We start from the raw sequence: 14,907 nt of genomic DNA, 5'->3' as shown, positions 1-14,907 counted from the left end.
GCAGCCTCCGCTTGTCATTCTTGCAGGTTCAAAATTGCAGCACGGGATGTTGACAAGTGGCAATTGGTTACTCGTTTACCCCACGATCAACGTTGCGCCTACCCTCTTCGACCAAGTTGTTATATGCTATCTAGCTGTATTGTTCTGTGTAATAGACAATTTTGAGGGGTATGCCTCGTTTTGTGGCAGCACTTAATGCCGCTGCATTATGAATGGTTTACCTTATGTAATCACAGTTCATTTAGATATGCTGGAACGGGTTATATTTTCAGGACGTGGATAGTTGACTTTTCGAACTGCGGAAGTCGTCGCAAGGCCGGTGGGCTTTGGTTTGAGTGTATCAAAACTCTTCCTTTCAAGCCCGAGGGCTTGCAACTTTTCTTGGCAGAGGACGTGTTTTGCCTGCAATGCACCCAGTATGTGCTGGATTATAGCACGTTAGAAACGTATATTCATATTTTTGACTTGTGGCTGCGAACTGAATTTGGCATCGAAACTCAAGCAAAGCGTGACTTTTCCAGGCACCCCGTTCTTGCTTTTTTGGTGAGATCAAACTTGAGTGCACGCTGAACAGTAAGCGTCCCTTCACGCCCTTGCGTACGCTAAGGAACCACCTGGAGGGAATGTCTTCTTTTTTCTTCATTTTCCACTGCTTAGACCATTCCTCCTCCACCCGTCTCCATCCCATGTTGCGAAGCTAAGAAGCTGAGAAGACCCTGAGAAAACAGTGCAACCTAGAATTGCTGCTCGATAGCTCACCCAATATCTGACATCGTTTGTTAAGATGAGCTGACGATAGCCACACCTCTAGCAACTGCAACTCACGGAACTTTACTCCGGCGCTTTTCCATTAGGAAAATGAGAGCTCCTCAGTAACGTCATTACGACCTTGCGTGAGGCAGTGCACGTATGCAAGCGCCTGCAAGCATGGAGGCGTCGATGGAAAGCGGAAGTGGGTGATGCTGTGAACTTCTGAAGTTTTAGGGTTAGATACACATTGTTCTCAAATTTGGCATATGCGTGCCTTACGTCAAGTTTGGTTTGAAATGCGCGCACCAGCATCTGCGTAGATTTTACGAGGCCGTGTGCACAAAGGATTGAGCGCGTGCGAGCCATTATAGCACCCCTTTTAAGAACATTGGCGCCAACCTCATGTTGGTTGTTAAACAAATACTGAATGTAGTATGTTCTTCCCGCTGAAGTTATGGGTTTGATAGCAGCACAAAAATGATGACCCGGAAGTGCCGGATTAAGCGTTAAGCTGCAATGACGTCATTTGAAGCCTATTTGCGCAAGTCGGTCCCATCCCTGCGTGAAATCACTGCTTTACCTGGTTTGCCGCACCACTACATTCCTGTGCTACACAAAATCCAACATTATGCTCCATTTGAATAGCTTTGCCAATAGCTATGCCCTCTACGGGAGTGAGAACGGTGATGGTGAAGAACGGTGACGGCCCTGTCCCCTGCCGAACTCCGGCTATGTGGCTCACCTTGTCTCGGGTGACACGCCTTCTGTACGTGCAGCACGCACCGTCGGTGTCGGGCCGCTCCCCGCTGACTAACCCCCCTCCGGCAGCCAACCCTGTCGGGCCCCCCGACACGCCCACCGACTGTGTCATCCGGAACCGTACGCAAGCGTCCCTGCACATCCTGTGCGTGGCCGGCACGGCCGGCGGCTACCCCCAACTCTTCCACCTGGAGGCCTACCAGGCGCGCACCCACGTGCTGCTCTCGAACCTTACCAATGGCCAGCCGGAGTTTGTGCTGGGCAGCCTGGGGCCGGGTGAGGAGGTGGTGGTTCACGTGTACGCGGTGTCGGACCGGGGCAAGAGCGGACTGGTGACGCTCGAGGCCGACACGCTCAAGGTGGCCGAACTGAAAACGCGACAAGGTCAGTTCACCGGCGGCTCCTGGTGCATGCTGGGCGATTGCAGCATGTCTGTGGTCCTGGGATGCTGTGGCGTAGTTGCATCCGTTTGGCCGGAAACTCAACTGTTTGAATCCGCAGCTGCATCCGTTTGGTGGTGAGACGCATGCGACGCTGGGGATATCGGAGTAGCAGCGGCAGGTCTGCCCGCATCGCTGTCCGCGCCTTTGCGTAATATTTGACTTTTACTGGCTTGTTCGCAACGCTGCCTTTGTCTCGCTGTTGGGCGCTATCCGGGAAATGGAAATATTGCAGCAAAAGTGGACTACGGTGAACGGCGGGGAGACCGCCGCTAAAACACTCGCCACCCGCCATATAAAACGCCTTAAAATAGTCCGTCATGCGCGAAACAATTGCCGTAGTCGTCAATCTTGCCACGCACGGGTCATCCACCCCAGCAGTGTCCCGGACAAAACGGCATCATTTCTCGGACGTCGGCCAATTTTTCGCGGCGTCACGTGAAATTCGGACCACGTGCCGCCGTCTGATATAGGCTGTATCCTCGCCGGCCCGAGTCGTCCGGCCGCCCGGGACTCGTCCAGTATCGCGCTGCCGCCACAGTCTCCATACCGGCCTGCCCCACAGATCATCGTCCGCCACCCGGTCAGCGGCCCGAGCCCCTCGTGTGGGGCCCAGCGCGCTCCGCTGCTGGCGAGCGGCGCTGGATACCTCCCATGGCGTTGCAGCAGTTGGAGATGGTGTCGCAGCAGTGGGAGGTGCCGCGTGGGCGCTCAGTCGCGCTCAGAGCGCTCAGTAGTTGATATGCCGACGGTTTTGTGGTCGTTGAATGGTTGTAATACAAGGGTACACAGCACAACGAAAAGGCTTCAACGCATGGTGTTGTTGATCATTAATGTTTCCTGCATGCCTCTGATGCGCGTGTTTGTTGGAACTGGCCAATAACAAAGAATGTGGACGCATGCATCATCAATGTTTGCAGGAAACCTGGTCAACCTCATCTAGCTGATGCAGGATGCGGAGTAGGAATGAAATTTAGTCACGCATATCATGTCTCATGCGACTTCGTACTGTCTGTTTTCAACACTTTTGCAATGCACGGTGTGTGTTACTGGATAATTGTAAGCCTCGCGTAAAGGCAGCCATTTCTCGTAGTGCATGGGTTCATTTAAGTTGGTATAGGTTCAACACCACTTCGGAAGTGCATGTTTTTTTTTCCTATACACGCATGCGCTAACAAACGAAATGCTTAAAGGTACCGAAGTTGCGAAGCGTCTTGTCCATTTTTAAATGACATGCTTATCGGCATGCGTCATGATCATGTTTGTAGCGAAATCGTCGTTCATGGGCGATTTTACATTGAAGCGATTTATCAACGACCTCGTAACAAGCAACACGATGGGCCGAAACACTGGCCGAGCTAATGACATTTACGACACCAGCCGCAACGCAGTCTCATAAATCATGTCGTCAAATGGCTCAGAGCTGTCACAAATTAGAACGTTAGTGCCTTGATTTAAATTGGGGCCACTAATCACAGCTTGATAAGCCCAACCTGTCATATCCAATTGAAATCTGTTAACAGAGCAAGCACCTCCCTTCCAGACGGCGACGAAGAAGGATTCCAGTTTACGCCGCTGGTGGGAATCCTCCTGGGCGCGATCACCGTTCTTCTGCTGATCGCGTTGGCCTTCGTGCTGACGCTGAGGCGGGTCAGGTCCCGGGAGCTGAGGTCAGCACGCCGCGACACCGAGGAGAGCCGCCAGAAAATGCTCAGCATGGGCTCTCTGGACAACGACTGCGTCGGCGACAAGAGCCCCGACGTTGTGCCCTGCACCAGCACACTGCTTGACCGGAGAAAGGGTGAGTGTCCAGGTGACAACGCGCGTCAGCTTGTGCCGCGCACCGTCGCGGTGCCCAGCTGGGAAGAGGGCCGGTGCGCCGGTCACGCGGGTCCTCTCTCCTGGCCCCACGCTCCCAGTCAGCACCTTGCCAAACGCTGCTCGGCAACGGTAGTCCCCGTCAGCCGGGACAATGACAACAGCATGGCCCATGTCAGCGCGCAGCGACCACAGGTGGTCCCGACCATCACGCGAGCCCCCGGGAGCGCTCTACTGCAGGACAGCTCCGCCCACAGCAGCGCACGTCGTCCCGCGGGCGCCGTGCTGCCGCCGCCAGCTGGAACTGCTAGTAATGTATGGTGACAGGAATGGTGCGCAGTCCCGCTGGGTACCGCGCCGTGCCACTGACGCCGGCTAGACTTTTTCTCCGCGCCTGATGGATGACCGCGCAGTATCACCTTTAGGCGGTAGAGAAAGGCCGATGCAGTCTAGGATCTAGGTATCCGTGGGTGCCACGAGTTCGCTGTAATGGCCGGTGCCTCAGGAACTAACGCGCGCGTGCGTTTGAAATTGTGAATCATTACGCTCCTACCTCCACTTTCTTATCGACCTATATGATGACGTTCGTAATGTCTGTCCGAGCGTCATGCACAAGGGGACCCGGGCAGATAACGACGCGAAACCAACTGGTATCTACCAATCAGCCGGCATACCCAATACCGCCTGACTGATGGTAACATCAGCAATTAGGTCGTTATCGCTCAAAATAGCCGTCACTGCAAAAGTCATGGCCCTTGTTGGTACAAAATGCCGCGCTCGTTTGCCATAGCGTATGTATCGGCGTTCAAGTCACGGGTTTATGCTGTTAGTTCTCTGCCCAGTGGATATCCAGACACATTACTCGCCCAATCTGGGGAAACCACACCAGCGACGGCCAAGAAGGCGAAGAGCCAAATACAGATAGGTGAATGACGGCAAGGCGATTGGGAAACGAGCTGGATAGAAGCAACGGAACAGATCGCCACATCATCAGAAAGACATCAAGAAGAAATTTTAACAAAGTGGATGTGAAGCTATCTGACTGAGAAACAGTGCCAGTGTCGTGTCACAACCTCTTCCAGGCATCTCGCTCAAGCACGCGGGAGGGGAATAACGTCATCCACAGGAATATCGCTTACCACGGAATCTGGGTCCATTCGTAGGAACCTGAAATGATGCAGTTTGGAGTGGCGAGAGCTAGGATTACCTCCTCCAAAAGGAGTGGAAGCGCTGCATGGGAACTCCGAGAACTCTGAAGGGCGTGCGCATGCATTCTTTGATCTCGGGAGTGCCATCTTTGATCAAGGCGTCCCACAAGGTCATAGCGTTGCATTGGGCTACCACCTGAGAGCTCTGAAAAGATGCACGCTATCAAGAACGAGCGTCTCTAGCTCCTTGAGAAAGGTATCACATGCTGCGGGACATCGCCACGCCACATGGGAAATGGGAACTGCGAGAGATTCAGAAAGCAGGGGTAATCATAAAGACAAAAGTTAAAGATCGCCCCTGGACACTTGAGGGTGGGGGACGCTCGGGCCAGCGTACTGGGCCGCCTGTAAGCATACAAGACTGCTATGAAGCGCTCGATTAGACGAAGTTAAGGAATTTGAAAAAGGTGGCAGGAAGGCGTGGGTATCGAAGATGGCTATATTTTGCAAGACATGTGGGTTTCTGATGCCTCAAATTGAACTCTTCTGAGCTACTTAGTCTGCGGGACATAGACCAATGCAAAAAAAACTTATGGCACGACGTGCCAAATTAAGTGTAACTTTGTAAGAATGTCAAAATGTACAAAAGTCCTTCCAAAAGTTGTACCTTATTCGTGGCAAAACGCAGACACCAGGTCGAGTCATATTGCTACGGATTATTTTTCGTACACGCAGCGATGTACTTCTGGATACACCTAGCTACGAAGATTGTTTTAAGGCACACGGTTTATTAACCACCTGGCGCTCTTTGCCCACGGTTTCCATTCCGGCAGCAGCGAGGGCAAATTTAACCAAGCGCGAAAGCGATGGTCAATTAGGTGCTTGCAATTTGAAAAGATGTGGTGTGGTTTAAGCCCTAATTAGAGCGATGCAAGCACGCGAACATATCGCATGTTCACACGCGAGGCATTGTAATCCCCCGCATCATACAGCTGGTTGGTTGGAGGCGCGATGGTTGCGTGCTGGTCGACACAGCCATAGCCAGATCATTAGTCGAGGCCGCCGAATGAAATGTCACCCTGCCTGCCGCCCTCGCGCCTGTGTGGAGGGGGGAGGGGGAGTGGCCGCGAGCGCGGACTGCCTCATGCCGCGCAAGACATGCCTCTGACGGGACGCCATCGATCCTGGCTGATTGCTTAGATCGATGACCATTATCTCGATGGTTAGCTTTCCTCGGTAGAGAACGTCGCTCCCATGCCGCCGGTGCCGTATGTAATTATGGTATATAATTATTCTGGAGACTATTGTCTCGATGGTTCACTTGCCGCGGAGGGGAAAATGTTGTCTATGGCTGTATTGGACGGTTGATTATGTTTGCTGGGGTAATGATAACGTTTCGTAGAGCGTAAAATACACCCACTTGGATCCTCTCATTAGATCAAGGAGCATGTGATATTCTGAGTTTGTTACTCTTCAGCTGTAAACTTTTGTCAGTGCAGCTTGTTCAACGAGCTTATGTCGGTGCTGTGATGCATGTTTACCACGCGAAGTTAGTGATTACCACCCGTTGTTTGGGTGTTTTGCGCAAACATAATGCCAGAGCGAAAGGCTGCGATGGCACTCCCCACCGAACCTCACCTGCTATGGCAAACACAATCCTGCCAGGAAGAATCAAAGCATCTCAGCTTCCATAATTATCATATCTGCGATGATTTTCGAGCTCCTTGGCTAGAGGCTTGGGCCGGTCCCTTCCGTTTTACTCTTCGAATGTGTTGCTTTCGAGAACGCGTCTTCCAATAGACGAACTTCGGTGATTTTACCGCGTAGGCGTGCCTGATCCCCGTCGTCAAGCGCTTTAGCCCCGTCACTTTCTGCGTAGACTGCTCCATGTTCTGACATAGGCATGCTGAGGTGGTGGCGCGCGTTGTGACATGAGATAACCTATGTCCTGACAGGTGTCTGTGCCGAGGGAGGGGCACACACAGACCCGGTGTGACAGCATGAGCTGTGCCCTGTGCATGCATCAGGGCACGGCGCCACAGACTACGACGTGAGACAACCACATGTTGCGACCTGGTCCCGTTCAGCTGGCGTGATGCCATGACCTCAGGTCACCTCGTGTACTGACCCGTGACTGCACGGGCGGTGGCCTGCGGTCCCGCCGTGTTTTGACCTGGGCCTGCCCTGGTGGTGGCACTCTGTGGCGCGGGGTAACCCTCTGTTCTGATCCGCTCCTGTGCAGGTGGGGGCGCTCACTATGACCTGAGGCGACCGCAGCCACCCGTGCCGCCGGCCATGCCCAGTATTTCGGAGGCGGTCTCGATCGCACCAAACAGCAGCCTGCCGAGGAGGCACGCGGCGATGGACTACCATGACCCCAGAATAGTGAGTCGGTGTGCCTGACTGGACCGCGAGCCGTGCTGAGCTTCACGTCCGCGCTCTAGGAGTGGGGTTCCCGCAGTGGATGTGGCGGGCGCTCCACAATCCCACAGCGCCTATTCGCGTACCTCACCAGACTCACCGAGTCCAGAATAGAATCCGCGGTGTCTCGCCGCCTGCACAGTTCTGTACGCACCAGCGCCTCCACAAATTCCTTATACTAAACTTTGTGCTTAGATCTTAGGTATCTTAGATCTAATGCGGGCCTCCCGGTCCGTTTATCCTTCTCTTGGACCGATCCCATTCAAGTTCGAGGAGTTCCCGCGACGTGGTTGGCTGTCCCGAACGCGCCCCGCCGTCGCCGATTCCTGTTTGAGTCACAAGCGCGTAGGTGTGTGTGTATTGACCGGCTAGGCATCGATCGCCGTAATGGACCATTTCTGTATAGTTTTTGTGGGCTTGTGGTGGGTGATTGATCCGGTTTGGCCGCGTTGGTATTGTTTCTAGCAACCTGATAGCACGCTAGTTTAGATAACACACAGTATTCGATAACACACAGTACACAGCATTGCGTGATTGGGAGTATGACAGGCTGTCATCACGCTTGGAGTCATATTGCATTATGACTGTGCATCTTTCATCTGAACCTCGGTAAACGGCTGTGCTGAAGGGAAGAGCACTGCATGTGATGCATGCTACGTTACGCTTTAGCTTCTGGCATCTAATACCAACAACGCTGGCTCGTTTTCGCCTTGATTCGCCTCATCCCATGTTATGAGTGAGAAGAGCCTCCAAAAGTTGGAAGGCTATTTGAGAGGCGATGAAACCTTTTTTGTCGTATTCGTGCCCGACAGAACCAGAACTCTAAAGATCCCAGCGAGATGTTGGTTTGGTAGGAACGGGCGAGGCAGTTCCGACTGTGTATTTCTGTTCAAGCAGCAGATTTGGGCACGGTTTTCGCACTTGTCCACTTTGCCAGCGTCAAACGTCTCCCTATCTAGCATATTCGTAACGGCGGTGTGGGATTAGCCACCCCATCGGCAGCCCCCTAATCATGATATAACGCGAAGTTCATTAACTTTTGGCGTGATAGGCCGTTCGAGCGATAGCCCGCACTTTCATTGTTTCCGAGTTGGTTATGTGGCATACTGTCTGAAAGCCAAACACATTTCCTTCGCTTCAAAAGTGGCTAGCGTGAGTTACGACTTAAACTGGCTCAGTTCGTGCGGCGGTAGGAACGTAACGTCAGGAACAACTTATGAAACCACCACTATCGGCAGTTTTGAGTAGGTGATTGAAAATTGTGTTACCACAGCGACTTAGTGACCAAGACATACACAGCCCATACACACGACTTAAATGGCAGTATTGCAGAAGCTCTGGCGTGCAGGACGGTTGTTTACGTTTCGTTCAGTTAGGTTTATTTCACACTAAAAACGGATGAAGTCGTGCTCCTATTTCTTTCAAGGCATGGAACTTGAACTTTCTTTCAAGAGCCATCTGAAAAATCAAGCTGGTATCATTGTGACGAAAATCAGCCAGCCACTAATTTTTCAACTTGATGGATCTCTCCCCAAGAATGCTTTTACGTGGGTGGTTACTGGATTAGAAGGTGAGGAGCTCCAAAAGATGGCACATTCACATCTCCTGGTGGCGCGCGCGCGGAGCCATGCACACACTCACGCACACATTCCTACTCGAGGAGCCATGTTTCGTAACCACCACCAAGACAACGGTAGAGCTCAATATACATCAGCAAGTTTTCTCCTTCAAGCGCGTTCTAGCCATAGCCGAAAAGTGATAAAAACAGTACAGATAGCACTGTTCCAAAATAGGATTTGTCGAAAATTTCCCAACATCCTTGGTGAGAGAAGGGCTGCAAATCCTTGTCCTTTAATGATAACAACTGCTAAGTAGTGCAGTCTTCGTGGTGCATCTTATCAAATCAAGGGGCGGCGCCACGGATTTTTAGTGCGGGGCCAGGATTTTCAAGGGGGCCTTTTGGACAAAATGGAGCTTCCTCACAGGGGGCCTGCTGGGCAGTGTCGTATTCAAAGGGCAGGGACACCGAGAGCGTGTCCTCCTTTATCAAGCTGTTACATACATCATATTGAAGTAGATAATTGTCAACAATAAAGAAGGAATGGAGGACTTCAGATATTCCAGCAAAAGGTCTCGGTAGTCTAAAACGAGGCCTTCTGACGCATAGAGGGTAACCCAGAACAAAATGCTTCCAACGGGCTAAGGGGCCTCGTTATCGCAAAACAAGGCACCGTGATTCGGAACTACGGTCATCTGTTGCATGAAATGGGCATCCTCTCCCAGAAATGGGGCCTCCTGAACATAACGGGTGTCTTATCACCCAGAACAGTGCCTCCTAGTTTATAACGGGAGCCCTCTCAACATAGCATTGGGTCTACTGATCAGACCATATGCTACCTTATTTATGAAGGTGGTCACATGATCCAGAAAACGGGCCTCTTGATGTAGAAAAGGTCCCTCTAAGATCAATGTATTACTCTCTTTCTCAGTTGTGGGGCCTCTTTGATCTGAATTTGGTTATCAGCGAGCAGTTGCAATGCCAAGATAATACGGTTAGACTTACTTTTCTTAGAAAAACCAGGAGAAAGGATAGATATAAGCGCTGATATTTCGGCTACATTCCTTTATCAAAACGAATATTAGTTGCGCTGGCAGGATTTTGGGCCTTCTGCTCGAGCTATGTGCTACCTTATTCAATAAGGTGGCCTCATGATCTAAAATATTATTGATACTGATATTCGTTGCGATAGATGCATGTAGCCGAAATTTCAGTGCATCTATCCATCTTCTATCCTGGTTATTCTACGACGAATAAGGCTAACAACACTGTCTTATGTATGTGCGTACTAACGTCCCTCGCAAATGCGTTTAACGGCTTAGGTAGTTATAATGTCCTTAGTTTGGGAAAACGGGCCTCCCAAAACCTGGAGGAAACATACTCCTCCCCTGCTTGCCAGAAGGGGGAGTGGCTGCTCCCTCTGACCCATCCACCCCCTTCCCTGCTGCGCCGAACCCCGACCGTAGCTGATTTGATGACAACTTCATGTTGTGACTCACAATGCATGTTAACGCTGGTGCATATAGGCTTAATATTTCAGTATAAGATGAAACAGGATGTACGTTGTCACGCATTCTTTTTTATGTAGTACCAACGACTACGGAGGCTATATTAGCGCTGAGGTACTACGGTCCAACACGCCTGTGTTAAAGTATGTCTACGATTTTGGGTACCCTCAAGCCCATAAGCGGAAGTCTGCCCCTCCCCTTTCACCAGTAGATGGAGCGAAGCTCTATCCAATTTCTTCTAGGTGCTCCAAGTTTCCATAAGTCATGGCGAGTGAAAGATTTAGTCGCAGTGGCGCCCCTCCCAACCGATGATAAAGCTGACGTTTGTGCGCTGCAGTATACACGTCCTGGCGAGTGTTCCCCACGTGTCTTGCTTGCTGTCTCGGTTAACGGAGATCACATCCCCGGCATCACCTGTAGTAACCCTCCTCAATTAAAGCATGCAGTTAAAGCCTGCTAACATGCCATCAACAGAGTCATGACCCGCATGGCATGACAGTCTTGCAATCACGTGACTTGTTCGACATATGGTACCGTGTTTGAAGCTTGAGGTCAGGTACGTGACCTCAGACTCGGTGCTGCTCAGACTGACCTCAGTCAGAGGTCAACCACAATGGTTAAAATGGATAGGAATAAAATAACTGCACCTAGTGTTAGTCCCACAAACATAACTGAATGAATGTTTCCCTGGGTTAATACCCAGGGCTTCGGTCTTACATTTATATATGTGTTAGTCATAATGATATGAGCGTGAGAACGCTGATATAATGACTACAGCATAAAAGCGCTGGGTAATATCCACGGCTTTAGTCTCATGTATATGTGTACTTGTTACAATTACATCAGCATAAAAGGGCTTATGATTGACGTTGTCGGAGGGTGGAGAACACTTGGATGGGGTGATCTGGCGCGCCACAGTGTCCTGTTTTATATTCGACGCGTTAGATCCGATCTCCAACGAATGTTTTAATGTAATTGACATGCAGGGCATTGGAGCGCTTACTGGAAAATGGCCATTCCGCTCCCTTGTCACGAATGATGCTCGGAAGTACTGGAGGCGGTGGCGCGCCGTTCTCTAGCTTGGTACGGGAATTAGGTGCAGAAGCTGTGGGACGATTGCGTTGCACGATACCAAGGGATGGTGCCGATGCTGATGACTGGCCGATGATCAAACCCGCGACCAGGTAATAATCGCCCTTAAGGACCATCCACTTGACCTTCGGCCTGAACTAGCATCGCTTGTCCGTTGATCCATCGCTGATCGCGCGCTGGTTTTTGCAGGGTCATGGGGACATGCACACGTTCATCTCGTCGCCTAGCATAGAGATGTTTCCGTCGCGGCTCTCCGAGCTGCCCGGCTTCCCGAAGGCACCGGCCCTGTCCAGCGAGCTGTACCGGCCGTATGACTCGATGGACGCCTCCGAGAGCGACGCCAAGGAGCTGGACGTCTCGTGCCATGAGAGTGTGGTGTGACCGGCGCCGGGACGTGGCCGCGGCTGCCGGACGCCAGCTGAGGTGCACGGCGCCGGCCGGTCGTGAGCAGTGGGGGAGGGGGAAGGGGGGGGGGGGGCTGCCACCGAAGCCGCGTGGAAGGGAGCAAGGGCATGCAGGCGCTGGCGCTGGAAAGTACAAGCGCTGGCGCTGGAACACACAGGCGCTGGCGCTGGAGCACGCAGACGCTGGAGCGGGGAGCACGACAGGACGACCTTGGCGGACGTCGGACGTGACAGGTAATGAAAACCGTTCTGGATCGGCAAGCTCGGAGAAAAATCCGGCTGGGTCATATGACAGACAATACGCCCTTTAAATTGTCTCAGTATGCATGTGTGTGTGTGGGGGGGGGGGGGCGAATTAAAAAGATACACTGGCAGTCTCGCGCAAAGAGAGGGGCGAGAGACACGGAGGTGCCACCAAGTACCATATGGGTATTGGTGCCCACTGACAAGACCTGTGCGTTGGAAGCCTTGTACCACTCACCACGGGACCCTGACGCCGCTTGACTTCCAGTCCTCCGCTGGACACAAGCCAAAAAGTCTCGGTCGACCGGTCTTTGGATGCGTGTTGAGCAGAACACCGGCCAACACGCTTTTTATGTGGAATGCCCAAAAACATTGTGGCACATTTGACTAATCCGTTATTTTTTCCCCTAAAATTCGTCAATTCACGAGTTACGCCGTAACGCCTGTGCGATTGACTGTCTTTGCATGACTGTTTTTGCGTTGACTGCCCTGTTGGTGGCGGGTGCGTGGAAGCGCTCGGATCAGCTATGAAGCATTTAATTAATCGTTTATTGCTGACGAGAAAGCGTGGCATGCGACCACATGCCAGTTGTTTATTGCACGTTGCGGCTGGAAAGGGGTCTTTTGTATGAAAAAATGTATTTCGCTCCGAGAAGAAAAGAATGGAGAGCCTTTCTCTGCCTAAATGAATGTGTTCAACGTGTACGTATCGGCTGAACCGTTAAGTTGCTTGTTAGCACAGTCTGTAGCCGTTCGCCCAACGTCAGTGTCCCCTGAAAGAGTGTCTTGTCCCCTTCAGGATGCACTGCTTCAGGAAGCGCCGCTGGGGCACCTCTCGGCGGTGCACGGAGCGTCGTGGAGCCTGGCCGCGGCCGGCGGGGGTCAGCAGGTCAGCCCGGCGAGCGGACCGCGACTGCGCGAGCACTGGTGCTGTGAACAGATCATGGTGGACTTCGACCGCGTGTGACGCGAGCGGACGGACGACGCGTTGATGCTGAACTGGCTGTGTGAAAGGACGGTGTTGGTGGACTCGTGCCGAGCTCGGGCGGCGCGCACTGAGAACGGCGCCCGAGAGGCATGGCCAAATGCTTGCGGATGAACACCTGGCCATTGACGAGGCATGAAGGCTCATCTGATGTCAGTTACCCGGGCCCGGTGGTTGACCAGGGAGGGGAAATGTGATAATGACCAGGTGCTGGGGCGCATAACTGCTTGTTGAATCGCTGGAAGGTCGTTATAGTGTTTTACTCGTCACAGTGGGTTTAATGATATGTTTTATGTTGGCGCGCAACCATTTACATGTCGCGACTAATGCATATATTACATCATGCTTCGATCTACGTTTTAATCGTATTTAGGGTAAATGTATATGAAATAACAACCTTGTTGGGCGAAACACGCATACTTAACTGATTCGTGGCCATCTATTACCGTCTGAGAATTACCTTCTTGCAATACTTAAGTTCAAGTATCATCTAGGGAATCAATCCAGCGTATATGTGCTTCAAAGCACGTTGTTGGCCTTTGGCTTGTACCGACGGGCTTGTTCTGTGTACCTTTATACGTTGATGTACTGTCTTATGTACGCGATACTCACAATACATGCGGAATCATGTCATCGTACAGGAATGGCGGCAATTCATAATGACGTGCTGAAATAATAAGTACACATGTTGTTATACATACATTGTCTGGTGCAGGGCTATACCCAACTCTTTTTGCATGCCATTCATATAATGTGCAAACCTATACGCATGCATGCTCGTGTGGGTTTGCCCTTGGGGTTTGACATGGTTTTTAGCATTTATCAGTGCCCCATTGTTCCCATCGTCATAGTCGACGTCAGATTACGCACATACGCGCACGTCACCCGCAACTTATCTACGTGCAACGCTTACCAGGTTGTCACTTGTTCAGCCCAGCATCGCTGCGACGACATGAGCTGCACTCCATCAGTCAGCAACATCATTGCCCGTGTTATCATTCAGCGTCACCGCCTCCGGCTTTGGAAGACTCGTCTCGGATGTGGCTTTTGTTATTTTGTGCTGGCAATCGTCTTTCCACTCACCACCTCGTCAAATTTATTTCTACGTCCCGAAAAACAAAAGATTAACGGCCATTTGTAGTGACGTGACATAACTCTGTGCAACAGTTTCTAACACCGAGCCGTCATTCATTCAAATTGTCATTCAAAGAGTCGCTCAAAAGTTGTCGATCACTGAAGTCCTCAGTTTTCTGATACATTAAGATAAATAAATACTAGCTGACTATGTTCTCGAGAGCTCGCATTACTGCTATTGCAATATGTTGGGACTTTTACTGCTTGCTAATCCCACAATGTAAGGTTGAGACATTTGGTTTTAGCCGAGCATATATTTACTACTGACCTTGATTTTCATCCACCAGAGCAGTGCGCATGACGCATGAACTGATGATAAACTGATTGCAGCTCATAGTTACCGTGCATAGGATTGCTGCAGGGGATTTGCGCATGCGCGGGGAAATGTAGAGTTCTTGCCTGTGCGCAGAAGATAAGGCAATGGAAGCCATTTCCGGTATTGTCAACATTACCGTTAGACGCATAACGGTGCGTGAAAGAAAAGGAATTAAAACACTATTGAACCATGCTGGGAGGGATTTGTTAGCTATCTTCAGGTATCACGTTATCGGCATTGTTTTATGTCGCGACGTATGCGGAATTTTAGAAATGAAAACAGACTAAAAACTGCACATTTGGCTACAGATGCAGCATACACATACATTATA

General features: G+C 51.3%; 1 protein-coding gene across 1 annotated transcript; it reads left to right on the top strand.

The window, feature by feature from the left end:
- Positions 1-1,578: 1,578 nt before the first annotated feature.
- Positions 1,579-13,770, top strand: LOC119103755 (hemicentin-2; the record flags this gene model as incomplete). The annotated part of the gene is given in 5 exon segments (XM_037227399.1): positions 1,579-1,893; positions 3,493-3,750; positions 7,158-7,300; positions 11,684-12,132; positions 12,941-13,770. Coding segments are annotated over 4 exon segments (908 nt in total), but the record flags the coding sequence as incomplete, so codon positions are not given.
- Between the last annotated feature and the right edge of the window lie 1,137 nt (positions 13,771-14,907).

Source organism: Pollicipes pollicipes, unplaced genomic scaffold (assembly GCF_011947565.3).
Source record: "Pollicipes pollicipes isolate AB1234 unplaced genomic scaffold, Ppol_2.1 Scaffold_2555;HRSCAF=2994_pilon_pilon_pilon, whole genome shotgun sequence".
NCBI classification, from domain to species: Eukaryota; Metazoa; Arthropoda; class Thecostraca; order Pollicipedomorpha; family Pollicipedidae; genus Pollicipes; species Pollicipes pollicipes.
Note: the sequence above shows the minus strand (reverse complement) of the source record. Positions and strands in the feature narration are given on the sequence as shown.